At 38.6% G+C, this 22,577-nt stretch overlaps 1 protein-coding gene across 1 annotated transcript; it reads right to left on the bottom strand.

The window, feature by feature from the left end:
- Positions 1 to 127: 127 nt before the first annotated feature.
- Positions 128 to 16,647, bottom strand: LOC131256998 (calmodulin-binding protein 60 F-like). Its single transcript, XM_058258139.1, has 7 exons — positions 16,419 to 16,647; positions 12,588 to 12,663; positions 9,650 to 9,708; positions 3,413 to 3,906; positions 2,727 to 2,887; positions 2,109 to 2,312; positions 128 to 1,023 (listed from the first exon to the last, which is right to left on the bottom strand). The coding sequence occupies exons 1-7, from the start codon at positions 16,538 to 16,540 to the stop codon at positions 322 to 324; spliced, it is 1,818 nt and encodes a 605-aa protein (XP_058114122.1). The 5' UTR covers positions 16,541 to 16,647; the 3' UTR covers positions 128 to 321.
- Between the last annotated feature and the right edge of the window lie 5,930 nt (positions 16,648 to 22,577).

Raw genomic sequence — 22,577 nt, 5'->3', positions numbered from 1 at the left:
CAAGCCCAAAAGCTGAAATCTCCAAAAAAAAAAAAAAAAAAAAAAAAAAAAAAAAAACACAAGATGAAGTATTTCCTTTTCTAGCCAAGCCCCAAGGCATTTATGAAAAATACAAAAAAAGAATTGAGGAAAACAGAAATACATTTCCCTTAAAAACAAGAATGAGGAGCAAAACAATACAGAGAAAAGAAGGGAACAATTCCTTAACAAACAGAATTTCCCCTTAATCTTACATACATGAACTCAAGACACCCACAAACAAATGCAACAGAGCTGGAGATTATCTCAATTCACCCACGAATACACAAGGCCGAGTCCCATTCAATCCAATTCCACCAGCTGAGCTCTCCTCTCCGCTGCCTTTTTCCTCACAAATATACCCCACCTCAAAGCTGCTTTCAGCTTAAGCCAGCCGACAACTGCTTTCCCGGAACTCCGGCCACTATCTCTGCTGAATCTGCAATCCGGCTGAGGCTCATAACCAGCATTGTAGTTATAGCATGCCTCTTCAGAATGGCTAAACGCCCCAACCCCAACACCCACATTGAAAGTTCTCAGCAAATACTGCATTTCATCATTAGCTAGCATCTCCGAGCTCCTCAGACGGATCTCTTCCTCAGATAAGAACTCGTCAGATCCCCGCCCATAGGCCCCACTGAATGCTGGCGTGCTGACAGAACGGAAATGCATGTTCTGAGGGATTGATGCTTGAGGGGTTGAAAGGGCCAGGCTGACAGTAGGGTCCGATTGGATGAACGGAGATTCATATGGTGGCTGATCATTGTGTTCCAAGAATTGTGTGCTTTCAGTTCGGAACTGCATTCCCGGGTTAGAAGTGAAGTAATTCTGGGCATGTGTTGGAGGCACGATAGAGTGATCCTTGGAGGGGTTGTAGTCAATGGTGGGTTCGGGAGGGGCGTGCGCTTTCTTGCTGTTTATGGATTTCAATAGAGCTCTGCCATCGTATTCCACAACTTGATTCCAATTCTCATAAGCACTCTTCATTAATGTATCGACTGAGACCTGTTTAGAGTATGATTTGTTTCAATAGAGTTTCTTGGTAATGCTTAGAGAGATATCAAGGAAGCTCGAAATTTTCCAAGTGAAAAGTAGATAATTCTTTCGACTAAGGTAAAACACCATCTGATAGAAGGCCAAATCTGGGTGTTTCGAAAAGTTAAGACAGTTCGGATGCTTTTTTCTGCAAATTCAATATACATAACGTTTCAGGTCTAAGTTTCTGGGTATGCTTAGACAGATAACCGCTGGTACTTGAAATATTCCAAGTGAAAAGTATTTTATTTTAACTAGGTAGAACACCATCAAAGATGGGCCATCATGCTGTAAAAAGGGCGGGGGGTGGGGGGATCTATTTGACAGGTTGCATTCTTTTTTTCTCCAAATCAATATCCAGAATGTTTTGGGACTGAAACATTCTGAATATTGATTTGGTATAGAATGGAAAAAAGGGAGTTCCCCGTAAAATGCAGTAAGACAGCTCACCAACCATTCCTCAAGGTTACCCGTGTCACATGTGATATGGCACTTCCAAATGCACCAAAAATTACCATCACAATTTTGGTTGTAATGAGTCACAATGGTGGGCCGTGTATTTGCATTAAAAATCATGATGATGGCAGGGCGTGTTTTGGTACAACCCACCATGATGATGGCAGACAACAAAAATCAGCCCAATCCAAGTGGACCCCACTGCTTGAATTTAAAGGTTTTTTGGGGGCAATTTTCATTGTTTTCTGCAATATGGGCCACTTTTTTTTTCTTTTGTTGCAATATGGGCAACCTAACAGTTAGATTGGCCTTATTTTTGGGGTGTTCCATTTTCATGGTGGGGCACACTTGTTAGATGGGTTGGACATCATATACACACCGCACGAGCTCCATTTTGGACCTTTACAACCATAACTTATGGCAGTAAGTTACACAGTAGTATTTAACATGAACATTTTCAATCAACTATGAAAGCAGGTGGTCTAGTCACTTCAGGAAGAAAAACTTAGATAGCTCCATATTTAAGAGAAATAACTTTATTGTGGCCAATTCAGGGTTATTGGTTACTTCATATATTTCAAGATAGAAGAGCGCCAAACCTTTTGACTCTGGGACAGAGATTCTGCAGAGAGGAACTGCCCATTTGTGATTAAGCCTCTAAGCTCATAGATGTCATTGAAAACAGCACCCATGCTCCGGGTTTCGTCGGTGTAGTACACATAGAGCTTCCCACCCAGGACACATGTTTTTGCATGCTCCACTGTATTCTCCCACATCCTATTTGACATCCCACTTCCTAGGATCTAAACAATAAAATCCAAAGAAATAGTCAGCATATGAGAGAGAGAGAGAGAGAGAGAGAGAGAGAGAGAGAGAACTAAGTGCACTGCAAGTTACAGTGCATTGAGTTGCATTAGGACACATGGACCGCCCAATCAATCTTATATGGATTGTACATTTGCTCCCACACTGGATGGTCAGAAATGTCTCGTTGAAGCGAATCTTGAGACTCATACAGAACCAAGGTGGGCTTACCAAATAAATGGTTCAGATTGAGGGCTGAACTTTTTTGTAGCAAACAATGTGGACTGTCCATTTGTAGGATAATAATTGGACAGATAGTATCCTCTGCCCAGTGTTTTAACACACACACACACACACACACACACACACACACACACACACACACAGATTTATAACCAAAAGGAATTCCTCACATGACGTAATCTCTGTGGATCCCTGACCAGAAGCCGGAGAAAATCTTCAACGGTTAAGATTTCAGCCATAATTAACTTCTTGTGCAGTGCTCCATCCTTTGCTATTCTATCCAATCTCCACACCTCATCGTGTAGAGCGGGTGGGTAATGTTTCTTGTACACTACAATACAACAGAAATAATGTCATTTTAGTGTCTTCATAACCAATACCCGAGAACATTATCCTAAATGTTTATCAAAAGGTCTCCATTCTGCCTTTCAAGATTAAGAGTGTGAGATGCTGAAACATTATTGTTTGACCATCAAAGCAAAAGAAAAAGGAAAAGGAAAAACATTGAGGATAGGAGTTTCTCTAAGCCACATGCGCCTCTACATGTGGGGGACTTCCATGCCATACATCGTATGAGCAACACCTTTGACCCAGAAATAGACCGATCAAATCATCAATATGAGCCATAAATGAACAAGACCAATGGATGGCATAAAATACTACCAACATTTCAAAATTCAACGTACATGTGTGGTCCATATGATGAGTGAACCAGCTTGATTTTTCCACCAGGTTATTTATACCCCACCTGATGCACAGCTCAGGTGTCCCACACATGTATTAGGTTGACACATGTGACCATGTATAGATGTGCATGTGAGCTTAGTAAACCACTCAAAAGCAAAGGCAGACATACATTCTCCCCTATGATCCTTAACAGCAAAAGCCTCCGTCTTAGCCTCACGAACACGAACCCCATCACAATAACCATCGACAACTTTCACACCAAGTCTAAATTTCCTGCTACGAATCCAACTAGAGTTGTCCGTGAAGGTGAGCTCTCCTAGGGTGCCGAGTCCATCCTTTAGGGTCACCGATAAATCTCCGGTGAGAAGTGGCCTCTTCCCTTCTCTTTCCTTCACTTCAAAGCTTTCAAACTGCTCTTTGTTCCAATCATCATCAGCTTCGTCATTGAAGTCACCCTCCAGAACAACAACGTTGAGTTTAGCCGTTGATTCGGGTCCAAATTGGACCACAAGGCCTGTGGATGCGTCCAACAACACGACATGGATGGCCGAACCCTGCTCTCCTTCCACCTTCCCACCAGTGAATAGGTGAGGCGGCAGCCTTGATCTGAAATGAAGCTGCAGCCTCCTTCCTTCAGGCCCTTCTATTCTTGGAGGGGAAGACCTGCCATATACAAAGCAGTTGGTTCAAAATGACAGAGGTGCAGCAGAGGAACCTTTACACTTCAAATGAATTTATACAGACACATGGAATGAAATACACTTGAGGTAATTGATAGTTACACCCAGGTTTTTACAGTACACACACCCTTCTTTAGACATATTGTGATGATCGGCATGTACCTCATCAAAAAGAGAAAAGGGGGATGTGCATAAAAAATAGGGGGCATAAATGTCAACTTTGTTTACTTATATACTAGGCAAAACATAATTAACATCGTTAGGAATTCTTATTGTAAAATTATAAAGAAGTGAAAGAAGATAGAAAAGAGAAAGAAAAACAAATGGGAAAAAGAGAATGGTGAGAAAGCAAAACTAGGGCTACATGCCCCCTCCTCTCTTCCTTTATATATGAAGTGAAAAGGTAAAAATTCCAAAAAGTACCCCTCAGTTACAATATGATAAGTGTATAATAATTGCACCTGATAGACTAAATAAAGGAACATATGGACACAACTCAAGACTAGGTGTCATACCACTATATGGCCCCTTTATTACATTCATCAGGGTGGGCCATACAGTCATACGGCCCTACATCCCGCATCCACAGTCATTAACACTCCTCAAGCTGGAACATAAGATTTCGTTGATGCCTAGCTTTGAATAAATATGTGCAGACTGATTGCAGCCAAGAGCTTAGTGAACACATCAACAAGTTGATCCTGAGAACGAACATACGGAGTAGAAATTTCACTATTAGAAACATTTTCACATATGAACTGACAGTCAACTTCCAATATGCTTAGTTCTTTCATGATCAACTTGATTGTTTACAATATGAGAGGTTCTTGATTATTGTAAAATTATTCCATTGGCAAGCTTATTGCAAACCCATTTCTTGTAACGGGTTCTTGAACCGCACGAGCTCATAAGTGGTAGGACTCATGGCCCTCTATTCTGCTTCAACACTTGATTAGGATACAACACTCTATTTTTTACTCTTCCATGTGATCAAATTCCCTCCCACAAATGTGTAGTACCCAATAATAGGTTGCCTATCAGTCAGAGAACCTGCCCAATCTCAATCAAAATACCTTACAATTTGAAGATGGTTATCCCTTTTAGACAAAACTCCCTGACTCGATACTCCTTCAACATATCGCAGGATCTGAACAACTGCATTCATGAGAGGCACCTTAGGATAATTTATAAACCGTCTTACCATACTCACAGCATATGAGATATCTCACCTAGTGCTTGCTAGGTGGAAAACTTTTTCGACCAATCTTTTACACCTTCCTGGGTCTTCAACCACATTTCCTTGATCACTAATTAGTTTATAATTTAGATCCATTGGTGAATGGAGTGGACTCAAAGAAGATAACATCAGAACAAATAAATTGTCTTCAAAAATGAGAACTGTAACATGGCCCAACTCTAACTGTTGAACAAATCATACACACCCAAAAACTCTATAGGGTAAACAGAATAATGGAGTACCTACGAACAAAACTTCACGAGGTGACTGACCTATTAAGATAGTAAAAGGGATCAGTCAAAACTGCATCACTCTAAAAACCTTTTGGAGCATTCATATGAATCAACAAAGCACATGTCACCTTAAGCAAATGACAATTTTCCCGTTCTGCAACACCTTTTGTTGTGGAGTTTGGAAACACAATGTTTAATGCAAAATATTAGTTTTAGATATATACAAACTAAAAGAATTGAAAATATACTCGGTAACATTATCTAAACAAATCACACACACTTTGGAGTTAAATTGATTCTATACTTCCACATGGAAGATCAAGAATATAGAGAACAATTCATATCTTTCTTTAAATAAAATCAAGTCATTCTTGAAAAATCATAAAAAAGAAAGTATCAAATTACTTATACCCTGACACACTAGAGATTCAAAAAGGTCCCCAAACATTTGAATGAAACAAAGCAAATGGAAATAGACTATGCTTTGCCACACGTTGTGGAAAAGCAACTTCATGATGCTTAACTCACACACTAAAACTGACACTGACAATAGTGAAGGAATAACACTTTTAAGAATATTCAAGAACAGATGACCGAAACAACAATGCCACTAGTAAGGAGAGGTGTTGTTTTGCAATACTGCTCCAATTACTTCACGATCAAAATAGTAAAGTCCACCATGTTTACGTCCTCCACAAATATTCTTCTTCGTCCTTAGATCCTAAAAAAACGCAGAGTGAAATATAGAAAGTAACAAAGGATGTCCAAACTGAACTCGATGACGAATTCTTTTGATGAGGGGGAGACTAATGCAACCTAGAAAGCGGGGCCCAACAGTCACCTTGGGCCCCACCCCCGTTCAAAATAGCATGCCAGATTTTCCCAAGCTGGCTTCGCATGCATGCCGCAACATTTCTCAACAATGCGATTTGTAAGCCTACAATTAATACACTTTCTAGGTCCATGACCTTCCCTACAACACTACAACCATATGGACTACCTTGATTACCTTTGTCATCTCCTTGATTACCTTAACCGCCATGACCACCAACTCTACCTCATCCAATAAATGATGCCAAAGTAGAATTATCACTGACTCCATCACAGAGTTAGAGACACACATTGAAGGCGAGCATAACCTTCATTTAGAGCTGGAACATCCTTGTCACCCAAAATCTATGCATGCATTGGCTCATATTCTAATTTTAAACTGGATAGGAATTTAGCAAGTGAAACTCCTCATATTGTTGACTTTGTTTCTAAAGATCACTAGCAAGTGGCTAATACGCATTCAGCTCGTCCTACATTACTTTTGACTTTCAAATAATATTCACCAAGAGACTTATCCCCTTGTTGGAACGTAAAAATCTCTTCAAACAACTGATACATATGAGAGATGTTTTTATCAGATGAATACATCACGCACCTCCTTTGCAATATCTAGAAACATTGCATTCCCACTAATAGATGTTTCTATGATGTTCCACAACCACTTCATGATCTGAGCATTTTTCTCAATCCACCTATCTTAAGTGTTATCACTTTCACCTGGTTTCTCCACAGTCAGATATTTTAATCTGCCTCTGAACATTAAAAGCACTTGGATAATTTTAGACCAATGGAGATAATTTGCTCCATTTAGTTTTATAGCGGTTATTTGTACCTTTAGAAAATCATATGGATTTAGGAACCAAGATCTTTGATCACCCTTCATCTCCATTGGAAGAAGAAATTAAAGAGAATACCACAATGCTTACATGAACGAGGATTGACTCTTCTAGATACAAGAACTCTTCAATTGCACACTCCACACGATGTACACACCACACTTGACAAAATAATTGGTCCCACACATTTCAACCGAACACAAGAAGAGTGATGATCATGAACACCGCATTCACCCTCTCACAACTAGACCATTACAAAGGCCCAACACACTATAAAAGAATAAAATAAAGATGAAACCTTAGGTTTCTTAGAGAACCTTAAGCACAAGGGAAATATGAAGAACAAAGAGGGAAAAGAAAAAGAAGAATTTATGAGATAAAGAGAAGAAGGTAGTGTAAGTCAATATGAAATCCTCTATAATACCATGTGGAATTATGTAGAAGCGAAAGAAGATGGAAAAGAAAAAGAAAAAGAGAACGGAAAAAAGAGAATGGAGTGAGCAAAACTAGGGCTACACACCGCTCCTCTCTTCCTTACATAATAAAGTGAAAAAGTAAAAAATCCCAAAAATACTCGATTACAATATGACATGTGCATACTTATTAGACCTAATAGACTAAAATAAGGGCATATGGACACAACTCAAGTCTAGGCGCTCGTACAACCATACAGCTCCTTATTACATTCATCTAGGTGGGTTGTGCAGTCATATGACCCACATTCACAATCATTAACAAATGATTGATTCACAAAAGTTTGGCAACAAGCTGCCCACCTAACATCAAACCTCCTCCTCTACATGTGCTTATGACCAGCCAGCGCATCGCTACAGAAGGGTTGATTGTTAAAATGATGAACATACACGACAACGAACAACACTATTTAAAATAGAAGACCGAGTTCCCTATTTGTTCCAAATAGGAAACTTTCTTATTGGGAACTTAGTTTGTAAATGTGGGGCCCATGGCTTGTCTATCCAAGCCATTGATCTGATGGCTCCCATCATGGATGGACCATTCCCATAATATCCTCTCAATTGGTCAACTCTAACCTTCCCATTGTTGGCATTCAAAACATGGTTAAAAAGAAACGCATGAACAGACTACATTCAACAGAGGAAAGACCCAAGATTCTATAGCTAGAGATCTTCCATTTTGGGAGATTTTGAGAGAATGGTCCATCCATGATGGGAGCTGTCAGATCAATGGCTTGAATAGATGAATCATGGCCCCTGCATCTACAAACTAAGTTCCAAACAGGGAAGCTCCCAGTTCGTGACGAAAAGGGAATTCGGCCTCTTAAAAATATTTAAATATTTATCATACGTAAAACTAACCCCTATCTGATCAAGGGAAGATAACGTGTATTGAAGAGGAGAATTGAATTATGGGATCACCCTAAATTTAATAGAACAATGACTCCATAAACATAAAAGAAAAGGTTTCATCAGAAGAATAGGATGACCAAGAAAGAGTTCGTAGTTGATTATGGCCAGCCACTTGAAGGCTTTCCCAAGTTGGTTCTTCCAACTCCAACATACCCTTAGGAATTATTTGCGGAACTGGATTCATAAAGCCGACAACAAATAGCCGGGACAACACTATGATGACAATGGTGATGATATCTTTTTGTTGGAAATCCAAATAACCCGATATCTGTGTCGAATTGGAAATTTAGTTTAAAAGAAAATTCATTCTTTGACCCTTGCTACACTCTCAGTAAAGTGCCGCCTCTCAACTTCGGATAAATCTTACATTCTTGTTATATGAAATCTCTACACACTGGTTCTAAGGATGGTTCTGGACCTCTATCTTTTCCTTCATTTATTGTATCAGTTCGTCCTAGTTCATCTATACCATACATTGTTGCAAATTTCGGATCTCCATGATGGGAATTATAGGATCATTAGTACAGGGCTTTTGACGTCTGAGAAGTGGTCCATGGTTCAGTGATCTAATCCACCAAGAATTAGACTATGCCTTGAAAATCTCCAGCATAAGACAATCCTAACTTTTTGAATTTTTGGCAAACAAACAGATGGTTGAAGAGAGAAATATAGAAACAGTCCACATTCAACAGAATAAAGCCTGAAATCTTTGGCTGGGATTTTTCAGCCTGGGAGAGTTTTGCAGCATGTCAATCCAAGGTGGTATGCAACAGAGCAACGGATAACGAGGTGTCAGTCCCACTTGTCAGAACTGAAGACCCAAGCTTATTGCTTAAACCCTTGTTGAGGATTTTTTATTTAAAAAATAAAAAAAATAAATAAATAAAAAATAAAAAATCCCCCCTCCACGAACAGAAATTTTCGTTTAATTAAGAAACAAAGCACATTTCATGATACTAGATTCTCCCAACTAGTCCTTTTGGATTTTTCTAAATTTCTTTCATTTGGGGAGATTCACTTGGTCAACTTGACCAAGTGCCCATGTCAACATGGCTCGGCCCAAAGTACCAAGACGAACCCCATTCTTGTATGAGTTAAAATGTCAATCAACATCATAAAATTCATGTAGGAACTGCAAATACGGAAGACAATTTATTTGCGTAAACAATAGAATATTTTAACATAGTCAGGGACACCACACCTTCCAGCAAGCTTGGCATGGCCCAACTTTGTTAAAGCACGCTCCACTTCTTCACTAACCTGTTCATTCAAAGAGACACTATAATAAAGGATAAGAACAGAGGGCTGAAGCCCACACATTATGAATTTGTAATAATCATGCTCTGCATATAATGCCGAGATACATATTTATTAACACAAATGTAAGTATTTTAGTACATCCACTGGAATGTAATGGTGATCGAGAGGACCCATTATGAGGCTTAGGATCTTCATTGCACTGACACCCAACTTCTGAATCAAGTGTCTTGCATCCATGAATTGACATACAGAGATACACATCACCCACAATGAGCTCATGCAGAGCATCATCCCCTGTTTCGATACCTTATGCACAACTCTCTCAAGTTAACAGTACAATAGCAACAAGAGAATCATCGGATCGTCAACCTTAACCTTTGCAGATTATGCTCATGTTTTAAGTTCTGATGAGTGGAACGTGTGGTTCAGAGATTTGGACCATTGAACTGTTGCTTTCCACTGTGGATGGAACATGCCTTACAAATATTGTTGAAAGGACAATCCTAACCCTTCAACACATGCCCTGCAAATGACAATTATAGGTAATATGGCATGGGTCCACATTCAACTCAAAAATGTCCCAGATCGTAGCTAGATCTTCCACTCTCAAAGAGTTCCAGGCAAGTCCATCCACTGAAGGATGCAAGAGACCAACATTCTAGATGACCAAACCATGGGCCTGGCTAGTTTGGACCAACATCCATTCAGCAGGTTGTTTGGGCGAGTACTACCGAATTTACATCCTGTAAAGGCAGTGATTCCACCCAACTCAAGCATCCCAGTAATTTCTAGGAGGATAGAAGTTATCAGATGGAGAAAAGGGAGGACTATAGTTACATGACGTGTGAAGCGAAGAAGCAACAGATTCAGTTGCAGAGCAGGGAAGTGTCTGTTATAAAATGTTAGAAAGTACAAACAGGTAGGAAGTGGATCCTTACTCTTGCTCCGGTGGTAGACTCTCAAGAGTTTCAACACCCGGTCAAGGGTTCAAGCATCCATAGGTGGTGAAATCCCACTAAGGCGTGAGTGCATGGGGGTGTGTGTGCGTGTGTTAAAAAAAAAAAATAATAAATAATAATAAGGTAGGAAGTGGGTGCGTCAGCAGGATTCAAAGCAGGAGCACTGACTACAAGGATTGTGCAACTAATAGGAGGAGCACATACCATCCATTTCAAGAGGAAGAAGCTTCTGAATGCATACCTTACACAGGTAAAATTGATATGGAGACTCTCAAGGTTGAGTCATGTCTTGTATGGGAAGCTAATCTAGTTGAAACAAACCATTATGACAAGCCACAAAGATCTTAAAACGAGTAGGGCGTATATGAATAAGAAAGAAGAAAAGAAATCATAGGTATATTTCTCAAAGAGAGTCAAATTTATACGTGCATATAAGGCAGAACCTCTACAAGCCACCACATGAGCCCAGGTGGTGCACAGGTGCGCATGGTTTTAAGACTCCTAGGAATCGAACATGATTCATGCAAATCGATTTGGATTAAGTACTAACCAATCCTGTTTGATACCACAAGACACCCCCTCGAGTCACCCAAAACTCAGGCCAGTCAGGCTGATTCATCCTTGACTACTGCAAATCATGCCTTGACTGAGAGCCGGACAAGTCGATCTGAGTCTCTGAATCTTTTAACCATGCAGTTGCGTGATTCATGCCACCCTTCAGCTCATGTAGTGCCACTGTCCAGATGCCGTGTCCCAAACATAGTTCAAAAACTCAAAAGCTCGACTTGACTCGATGTCTGGCAGGGTTTGGTCAACTCAAAGACTTGACCGAGTCTTAATCAATACTTTAATTTAAAGAATATAGATGGGTAAGAAAAAATTTCTTAGAAGTGGTTTGAGTATTAAAACATTTAAAAAAAAAAAAAAGCAACTTGTCGTCAATGGTGTGGTGGTAGCAACTCTGTCATTCTTCAGCAGAGGTTAAGTGTTTGAATCCTCTTGAAAGGAAATTATGTTTCTAACAGTTGGATCGAGTCAGGCACTCCAGCAAGTTTCCGAGAGACTTCGCTCGAATCTCATCAAGTCGCCTCAGACGAGTTTCAAGTGGACCCAACTGAGTTTTAGAACTGTGGTCTCAAGAAAATAGGCTAGTCCACTTACCTGGTGGGCCATGTACAAAATAAATGGACAAAAATTGGCTCAGCTTTTCATAGCCACACATTTGTTTCAAAAACAATGGACCACCTATGTGGACATGCCAGAAATTTTTGGCTGACACATCTTCCTAGTTCGACCCCCTTGATGGATGACTTAGATGTTGCATTTAAGTGTGTGGTTCGTGCATGTGGTAAAGGAGCTGCTTGTGCATGTATGCAGGGTCAGAAAGCCTCAAACAACTAAAGCCAAGATTGATGGGTGATTTTAACTCATGAGGATTTGGATCTTTCAGCTCTTTTATTTTTTAAAGCAAATCTTTCCAGCCTTAGTTCAAACTCAAGGCCCAATAGGTGACTCAACACAAATTTCAGCTAAGCTGACTCAACCTAGTTCAGGTCGCTAGTCAACTCATTGAGTGAATGTCGCCATACTGATGTAGCAACATTTTATTTTTCCTGCAGCCGAAGACCTGATCAAAACAAATTCGATTTTTTACACATCCTACTACGAATTGGTCATGTCTAGGATATCTATACTTCATCTACGGGAATTTGATAGGACGAAATTGAGAGATTCACAACCATGAAGCATTCAATGTGCTTCGATGTCAAATAATTTTAAGGAAAGTCCAAAATTAATGATAAGAATAACGAGCTATGAAATATTTTACTGTATACTATAAACCATTAAAGCACTTGCCTAAATCAAGATATCCTAACATCCGATAATCTAATGCTGATGAAATAGTAAGGTATGACTCACGATTCTGCGAAGAAGAGGCTCTAAAGACGAGCAAAGTCTTTGCAAACTATCCAACTTCAAAGCTTCCACAATGACACTGCAAGAGAAATACATGCACTTTAAGCAAAAGATGTGAGAAAGAAAATTTCATGCCGACCACCAAACTCGATAAATGAAACAATGAACTACCCAAATACTGTTGAATCTTTGTAATGTGTCTATGGTACCACTAATCCTTTTTCTTTTTCAAAATAAATCATCTTACTAACTTAGCAATCAATAAAATATATATTGTTCGCACGTTGGAAATTGGAATACTTGCCTATTGTGTGTGTGTGCGCGTGTGTGCACGCGTGTGTGTAACAGTCAAATGGAAAATATATACATATATATTCCTGAAACAACTCCACATCATATCAAGTGGGATCTTTAGATTAGTTGTCTTTTCGTTTGACTAAGTCACCACTACATCATGCGCTTGTATTGAATCTTCACATATGGTGCAAGGATATCAGGGCATATTCAAAATTTTCAAATTTCGCATATATTTAGATAAGAGAAATGCAAGCTCCCTTCATGGGGAAGTTAGCATCCTCCTGAAAGTTCTCTAAATGTCTACCATGACGCTTGGGACGGTTAATCACTGATCAGGACCGTCCATTTATTCCATACAATTAGCGGCAGGTCATGATTCCAAAATGACATCAATTGGATGATTTTGACACCTAGAACATTTATCATTTTGTTATAACCATCCTTTATATGAGACATACATCATATGATTAGGATACGAATCAAAAACAATTCATGGTGGGGCCTATCAAATAGATGTTTCAAGATGATTATTTGGACCTATTTTCTTTGTCTGATCTTCATTCGTCCAGTTTCCATGTCATAGGATGGTTAGGATCATCCAATCAAAGTGTTTTCAGCATCATGGCCTACCAAAAATGGTATCTAACAAGTGGATGGTCCTCGATGATCGACTGTTCCACATTCCATTTAAAAGCACCGGGGAATGCCCTCGTGATGGCGGGGCCATGGCAATGCAAAATGCATAGTGCAAACTATGCATCCTTCTGTAGAGCGCAGCCTACCTTTTAAAGATCTAGATTGTTCATTCAGTAAACTTCATCGTGGATGGTCAATATTGCAGGAATACCCTCTCAAATGGCCCTAGCAATCCAATTGTTTACATGCAAATGACCAACTGTACATATGCAATGGAAAATTTTCAAGTAATCAATGGCCAGGATGCTTTGAGAGAAGAAGATTCTTGGTCTATCGACCATCCACAATGGGTTCACCCTGATGAATGTTATGAATCGCCAACTCATGGGCCCATGATGTAGAGTGGATCGCGGACACTTTCATGGCCAAGATGGACCAGAGAAGGCCCGATCGGAGGCGGAAGTGATCAGGACCGTCAGAACCTTAAATCAATCGTATCTCGCAAACCGGGATGGGTTTTTGGACATATCATATGTGATTTTGGGGTAGGAGAAGCTACTTTAGCTAACCAACTCCGCTATGCCAGGTTCCTTACACCGGATTTGCAAGATTCTATCAGATTGACGGTCAAAAGTCCATTTTATTTTTGTTTTTACTATAAATAGTAAGTTTTAGTTCGATCAATACTTTTGATCCTTTTGAGTTGTAGGAGTCATGCCTAACATAAAAAGGGCTTAGAAAAATTAGGAGAATAATGTGGTTAGGCCAAATTGGACACTTACTATTTTTTGTCGAAAACCATGAAGTCTAGCAGGAATGGTGACCATCCATAAATAGTATGTTTACTATTTATAGTTAGTCACATTTTAGGGAGTTTGAGTTAGAGTTTGAGTCTATAACTTCGTCCTAGGCTTGAGCTCATTATTTAATGGATTGTAAATTCATTTTTTTATCATTAATTAATTTATTTCGAATTTATTAGAAATTATTTCTATTTTTTATCCCTCGTGGATTCGAGGAATCACTGTGAGGATTCCAAAGAGATCCGTGGATTCGGAGTAGTTATTCCCTGAAGAAGACGGTGATCGACCTCATCACGTCCGTCCCTACGTCAGCCCACCTGTTTAGATCACTGACCATATAGAATTGCCACTTAGGTCGAGCATTGTATAGTGACACACTACAAGATCAAAGCATCATAGAGTAGAGATAAGATTGGAGTGGAGTAGGGGGTCTAGGTTATGCAATCACCACACATCCCACATGTGTACACTCCACACATTTGCACAAGAAAAGGCCCACTTTCCCATTTTAGACTATCTCTAATTTCTTTTTCTTCCATATCTCTATGTTAGGAAATCAGTAACCTTAGATTTTTCTTACTCAAATGTTTTCTTACTTTAGAGATTTTAATTTCTATGTAAGGAGATAAGCATCATTTTCCTATTTTGGCCAACTAGGAATCCTATTTTAGATTCCATAGATTATGCTGAAGATTGTAAGCACTCGTTATAAATAAGGCTTAAGCCTATGGAATAAGACACAGTTGAATGGATTCTCTAAGCAAATTCTCATGTTTCTCTATGGTAGTTGTTGAAGTGAGGAAGTCATCTCCAGTATAAGACTAGAGGACTAATAAGCTTGCTCACAGTCATTGCATGTTTTTCTCTTTCATGATTCAAACTTCAATATGGCTCTTTGAATCTTATTGCAATTAGTTTCTTCCTTGATCTACTTGCATTACCGGGGGAACGGTCCATGTCCGTAGATCTTTAAAAACTTAAAAAATAGGTGCAAAGAAATCTACTACTATCATTTAGATGTGTGGAATAGAGAGTCCATGGACGTTGAGATATTCTGTTTGGATGACCCCTCCCGTAAGTCATTTACCCAAAAAGTGTACCGCAAGAGCATGTATTGAAGTGGTGAGCTGTGGCACATAGCACAACACGGTAAATGTTCGCAAGATGTAAGCATTGTACTAAGTGGATCCTAAAATGTGAACATTCTCTCCCCTGAAATCCGGGCCACATACTTTGGATTGCATCAATACAGTTGCAGTATGGTTGTGGACTAGAAAACCCCTTGTCCATGGAAGCTACATTTCAGCCTACACATAGACACAAGAACATACAATTTTCTGAGGAAAAACCTATCCACTGGCAGCCTCTTCGGTAAGTGACATTTGCATCCAAACAGAGAAAACATTCAACAGATCATATTCCTTGGACACCTTAAGTGAACTGATCCGCGCACCCAAACGATCCTGCAACATCCCTGTCCGTATAGGCGGGTCCCATAGTTTGGCGATCCAGACCACCAATCTTATACTCTAGACCATACATGGATGACACCCCCAAATTCCCCGAGATCGGAAGAATCAATTTATCCAAAACCTACTTTATTGAAGGTGGACCATCACAGTATAATTTTTTCTCAACCGTCTATTAAAAGGCCACTGATCAAAAGCCCTATTTCTTCCAAACCAGCCAGATATTTAGGGTATCCTCATCCACAAATCAGATCTACAAGCAAGTTCACCTGAATCATCGCCCGAACACGCACACCGCCTCACCCAATAATTCATCCTTCATAATACCTATTAAGGACTATATATATATATATATATATATATATATATATATATATATATATATATATATATATATATATATATATATATATATATATATCATTCCAAGCTTAAAAAATGTAAATCATTCCAAACTATTTAAAATTAAAATAAATAAAAATTAAAAAAAAAAAAAAAAACTTAAGAAACCATTCAATCCAAAAGGTCAAAAAGGAAAAAACCCAATTCCCCATAATTTCAAATTCTCATATCAAAACCAACAGTTACAAAACTAAAAAATAATAATAATAATAATAAAACTACAGAACCTGGCAAGAGCAGGAACCTTCTTCTTCTTGGCCTGTGGGCCCACTCCATCATCACCATCATCACCGCCGTCCATCCATCCTCTCTTCTCCTTTCTATTACCACTGTTTCTCTGCGCTTCCATTCCTGGAAAAACAAAAGCTCACTCTCTCTCTCTCTCTAAAAATAGAAATACAAAAGTAATCTAAAAATCAGATTTTCAAGATCAGATTTTCTTCTTCATTTGGGAAGAGATGTCATGACATGAATGGGACTCGGGTCTTTGTTGGAGTCAGATTTGGGGATCTAAAACTGGGCCCCACCATGCATGTGTTGTATGTGTGACAGTTTTCAGATCTGGAAATTGATCGGACGGATCTGGAGAGATCTCCGCAGTCTTCGATGAATCTCACCCGTTCTTTCGTTTTATATTCAAACCACAGCTAGCTGGCGAGTGGGGACTCGTTTAAGATGAATTCTTTTTGCCTCCATCGCGACTAACGTTCCATTGTGACTCTCCACCCACTGGGCCCACATTCTATGATGGTCCTACGAGTTTAACTGCATATAACTAACCCATTTCCTAAAAATCACGGTTTAATAATGATCATCACCTTTGAACTTTGGATTTGAATGTGAACCCTTGAAAATTCCCATTTTGTTTTATAAATTCATCTTCTAGTACGATTTTCTTCCATCATCTGTAGAAGTAGATTTTTGACAACATGGACGGTCCCGATCATTAAAACACTCAGCATGTGAGGCCCAGTTTCCTGCGGCAGACGATTAATTATATGCCGCGACAGATGCAAATCGAACCCGTTTAAGACGCCGCGGTTTTTGTTTGTAGTGTTTCTAATACGGATGTACAAATATTCAAGCGCCAAATTCCTACGCACTATAGTTACTGATGTAAAAAGTAATCATAGGATCTGGGACGTTCATCATACATTTTATACGATTTTAATAATATTTTTTACAAATATTTTTTTATACCGTTTGTAATATTTTTCAACCATCAATTTTATGTCTGTCTTACTTAATAATTCAAAGCAGATATTTTCACGTAAGGAGATATTAAAAACTATTAATATACTATTAACGTTCCAGATTAAATACATATTTTCCACGCTTGCACGTGTTGTGCGATTTCTTTTAGCGGTTGAAGATGCGGCATGCTTGCTCTCTTTAACAATATAATGGTAGATTTTGTTCCCCACGTCGCGACACGGAATCCCATCATGCATCGCCCATGGGGCCATGTGCAGAGATGTTGGAGAGAATGAAACCGTCCAATTTTCTGGTAGAAAATTCTGATGGACGACATAAGAAGTATCACATCGAAAGGATGACCATACCACTCATCGATTGGGTGGAATGCAAGAGGATGGAAATGTTCGTTTAAACGGTTGAAATTTGATGTATGTATAAGCTTAGAATAATCCTTCCAGCGTCGGTCTCGAACGTGGCCCATTTAAATATGTGCCGAGGAAACGGACAATGCGATTATCATGCCATCTGTTCCTGACCCCACCGGGAGATGCATCTCGGAGGAACGTGAGTCGCGACTTACGTAAAACCTACTTTTGTTAGGCTCCAAATGCTGATTTTTAATATTTATTAGTACGGAAAAATAGCTGTACACGAGTGTTGCCTCCGTAGGCTCGCTAAACTCATTCGGAGGAACAACGCTTGCCTTGGCTCGAAACTGGATTCACAAGGAGTAGAATTAATTTTTGGAGCTTGAGCTCGAACCTCAGCTCAAATAGATACGAAACAAATCACTAAAAATAAAATTTTTTTTAAAAAAAAAAAAAACACAACTTTATATTATAAAATTATCCTCATATCTTGATTTTAATGCTGCTTGAGAGTGTTCGATAAAATACCTATAAAGTTTATTACCGTTTTTCATTTTATGAGAATTTGAAGATACACTACATATTTGAGAAAATTTTACAAGGGCTCAAACTTAACTTCAACTAGCATGAGCTACCGACTAAATCGAGTTGAGTTGGCCAATCAAGCTCGAGGACCAAGCCAAGCTGAGTTCAAGCTGGGATTAGCTGCCTAGTTGAACCTGGGCCAAGTTTACTCGTGTATTCCTTTATGAAAATTTCATTTGGTAATGTCCGAAAAAAAAAAGTACTAATATTTGAAAATAAGCACTTTTTCGTTTTTGATAAACATGGGTAAGAAATGTTTGAAAATTAGTAATTTATCACATTTGACATACAATTTTAATTTTAATATTTTATAGAGAATAAGATGAAGTTTTTATTGTCATGCTACTAAATTTAGCATATTTGTGCATTATTCAGTGAAATTTTATTAATTTTCCCACCAAGTAAAGTGGAGTGAACGAGTGGTCTGGATATTTTGTGTTTGCAACATCCAGTAAACACAAATTGTTTTGTAAGGAGGCAAGTAGATATAATCATCTTAAGGATATACACTATATATATATTTAGGTTTTGAGTTTCTACACTATTTATTGCTTTTAATTATACTTGATGAAATGGGTCACACCATTAATATAGTAATCATAACACTTTGATTAGTGTCACTATGAGACAAGCACACCAAGTGAGTGATATGAACCATGTGATCTTATCGGTTGAATATGAATCACTATATTAGTGCAGTAAAAATAAAGATTATTACTTACAAATCTCCTTAAATTTGAAGATTGGTGCCCACCACAATGTTTATTTGTCCGTTCATACGGTCATACAAACTTATATGAAGGGAAAACACAAATATTGGCTTGATCCAAAACTTTTGTGACCCCAGATAAATTTTCAATGGCAGGCATTCAATTTCACTGCTTTCTACATGATGTGGTCCACTTGAGCTTTAGATCTGTCTCATGTTTTGGCTCATGCCCTAAAATGATCCGAAGAAATGGATGGACAATGTGGATACAACATATACATCATGGTAGGCCTACATGACCTTGCCACATTACTGCACTACTAACCTATGTGGTGTGTTGTACACTGTGCAATGGACAACCATTGCCTTTTAAAGTCTTTACAGGAACTTCTTGTGAGGGTAAGCTAGCTGAGGCCCACCTTGAAATCCATCCGGTCCATCCATTTTGCCCCATCATTTTAGGACATGGGCTCAAAATTGTTGGAAATCCAATGACAAGTAAAAGTTAATAAAATGCTTATAGTTGAAACTTTCTTAGGGTCTATCATGATGTTTATATACCATCCATACCATTTATGAGGTTATTCCTATCGGGACGAATTGGAAACAAAAAAAATATTAGCTTGTTCAAAAACTTCCATGGTTCTATGAATGTTTCGACAGTGGACTTTCAATCCTCACTTCTTTCTATTGTGCAACCCACTTGAACTTTGGATCTACTTAATTTTTAGACACGTCTTAAAATGAGGTTTCAAACATTAAACTGAGCCTCGTGAAGTTTTTATAAGTGAGCATTCAATCACCACTTTCTCTTGCGGTTTGGTCCACCCAAGACTTTAATTTGTCTCACTTTTTAGACCATCTTCAGCTTATGACTATAAAGGCCTTTAACTATATAGTAATAAGCATTTTGAAGCTAGTTTCAAAACTACTGCGCGCGCTTTACTAATAGGCTTTGAAGCCAGCGAGCAACTGCCGCGCAGTAGTTTTGAAGCTGGCTTTGAAGCCGCTAGCGCGCTCAGTAGTTTTGAAGCATGGCTGAAAAGCGTCTATATACAAACGTGCATTGGCGCTTACATTTTTCAGCTGGCCCCCGCGCATGTACTAGAGCTCCCGCTTGCTGAAAAACGTGGTTATCACGCTCAAATAATTTTAAAAATAAAAAATAAAAATAGATGGACCTCGTGGATAAGATATATATATATATATATATATATATATATATATATACATAGTAAGCCCACAAAGCACTGTCCAGTAGTGACGTCACCTCACTATAGGCAGCGTCAATCATGGATCCGCAACCATAGAACCCATAACAAAGGCACTACCTTTGTTGAAATGGCAAAGCTCTATGGCTCCACCACGTTGTATGTGTTAGATCTATACCATCCATCTATTTTTTATATATATTATTTTTGTTAATGAGCCCAAAAAATGAAGCAAATCCAAAGCTCAACTAGACCACCACAAAAATCAGTGGAGATTCAACACTCACAATTGAAAACTTCTCACAAGCCATCTAAGTTTTAGATCAAGTTGATATATGTGCTTTCTCTTTATCCAGATCCATGTGACCTTATGAATAGATTGGATGACATATAAACATCATGGTAGGCCTTAAAAAAGTTTCAATGATGGATGTTATTGTCCCCTTAGCTTTCCGTGGTGTGGTCCACTAGATCTCTGGGTCTGCCTTATTTTTTAGTTCATGTCCTAAAAGGATATGGCAAAATAAATGGATACATGAATATAACACAGACATTATGGCAGGCCCAGCCTTCACTCAGTTACTTCATGTCATTACTCCTGTAGACAAAATCAAGGTAGAATGGTTATTTAAAATATATATATATATATATAAACTCAAAATCACTTACATATTTCATATCAATTTCTACATCAAAATAGAAAAGGTTAAAATTAAACTTATATTTTCAGTTAAACTTTTAATTAAACACTTAAATAATTTTTATTTACCAAACACTCTAAACTTGAAAAATCACTAAAAAAGAGCATTTTTAATTATAAGTTTTACCAAACAGGCAGTTAATATAGTCCATGTGGATATATATTGACTGCTCATACGCCAAACAATACTCCTGAACTTTAAAAAATCACTGAAGAAGAGCTTCTTCAATTATAAGTTTTAAAATAAAGTTTTATCAAATTGGACCTTAGTAGTCCATGCGGATATTGACAGCTCATGCACCACACAGTACTGGAAGTCAAAAAGGCAATGCAAAAGAATAAAAATGCCACTGTTTAGTACCTTAATTACGCAAGTATCCTGCACGTGCTGGTTCTTTTGTTCAAACGACGGGCACTCTAACTGCATTCGCTCGCTTGCATTACGTGACTACAATCAATTCACACGTGTAAACGATGGGCGGGTGTAATATGGAGCACATGACCAGAAATTTCACTGTATACATTCTGTGTCATAAAAGAGGAAAATCAGATAATGAGTGGGCCATGTGTGTAAAAAGAAATGAACGGTGAACCAAAAATGAACAATGGTCCAAATTTAATGAAAATATCTGGCCAGCCTGATGATCATTTCCCCCTAAATTTATATATGTGAAGATTAGATACACATGTGTGGAAAGTTTACACGTATGAGGTTAGCTACACTTGGGTGCGAATTTTGTGAACATGATGATACAATCCAGAGGTTGCACTCCCAAGTATGGATAGTGAAGAATTTCATCCATAGAAATTAAGTAATTTAATGGATTCAATACACTTGTATGGTCTTTTAAGTAACCCTACAGTAGAATTTAAAAGGCATGAATAGAGCTGTTCAGGAGTCGAGCTAGCTCGATTAACTTGCTCGACTCGGCTCGAGTCAGCTCAGATTGACTCGGCTTGAATGGCCGACTCAGGCTGAGTCAAGCTAATATTTTGTAGCTCGAGTTGAGTTTGAGCCGACCTCGACTAGGGGCATTTTAACTCAACTCGACTTGAACTCGACTCGACTCGAAACTCGAACTCGAGCTTGACTCGGCTCAATTAGTAATAACTATATTAAAAAATTTTAATTTAAATATTATATATATATATATATATATATATATATATATATATATATATATATATATATATATATATATATATAAAATAAACCCTACCTACGGCCAGCCCTACCCGAAGCCATTTCCCTTTCTCCCTTTCCCTTTCCCTTTCTTCTCTTTCTCTACCCCACCCAACCGTTGCCCGCCACACGCCCGCCCAACCAACAATAGCTATCCACCGGACCACCACCACCAGCATGCTACCTGGATGGCTAGCACTCCATTGGACCACCAACCACCACCCGATCTCGCCGAACGAACTAGAGCAGCCGCGCCCAAACCAACAAGGTGAGTCCCCACTGCCTAGATCTATTTATTATTATTATTATTCTTCTTCTTCTTCTTCTTGTATGTCTGGTCCCATATGATTCTTAGACGAGGTTTCTTTCAAAGAAGGCTATTCATGGGACGTCTCTGATCAGCATCTTGATCGTCAATTGCTGACTTTACCAT

The sequence above is a fragment of the Magnolia sinica genome, chromosome 9 (assembly GCF_029962835.1).
Source record: "Magnolia sinica isolate HGM2019 chromosome 9, MsV1, whole genome shotgun sequence".
Classification (NCBI taxonomy): domain Eukaryota; kingdom Viridiplantae; phylum Streptophyta; class Magnoliopsida; order Magnoliales; family Magnoliaceae; genus Magnolia; species Magnolia sinica.
This window is presented reverse-complemented; position numbering and strand designations above follow the sequence as displayed.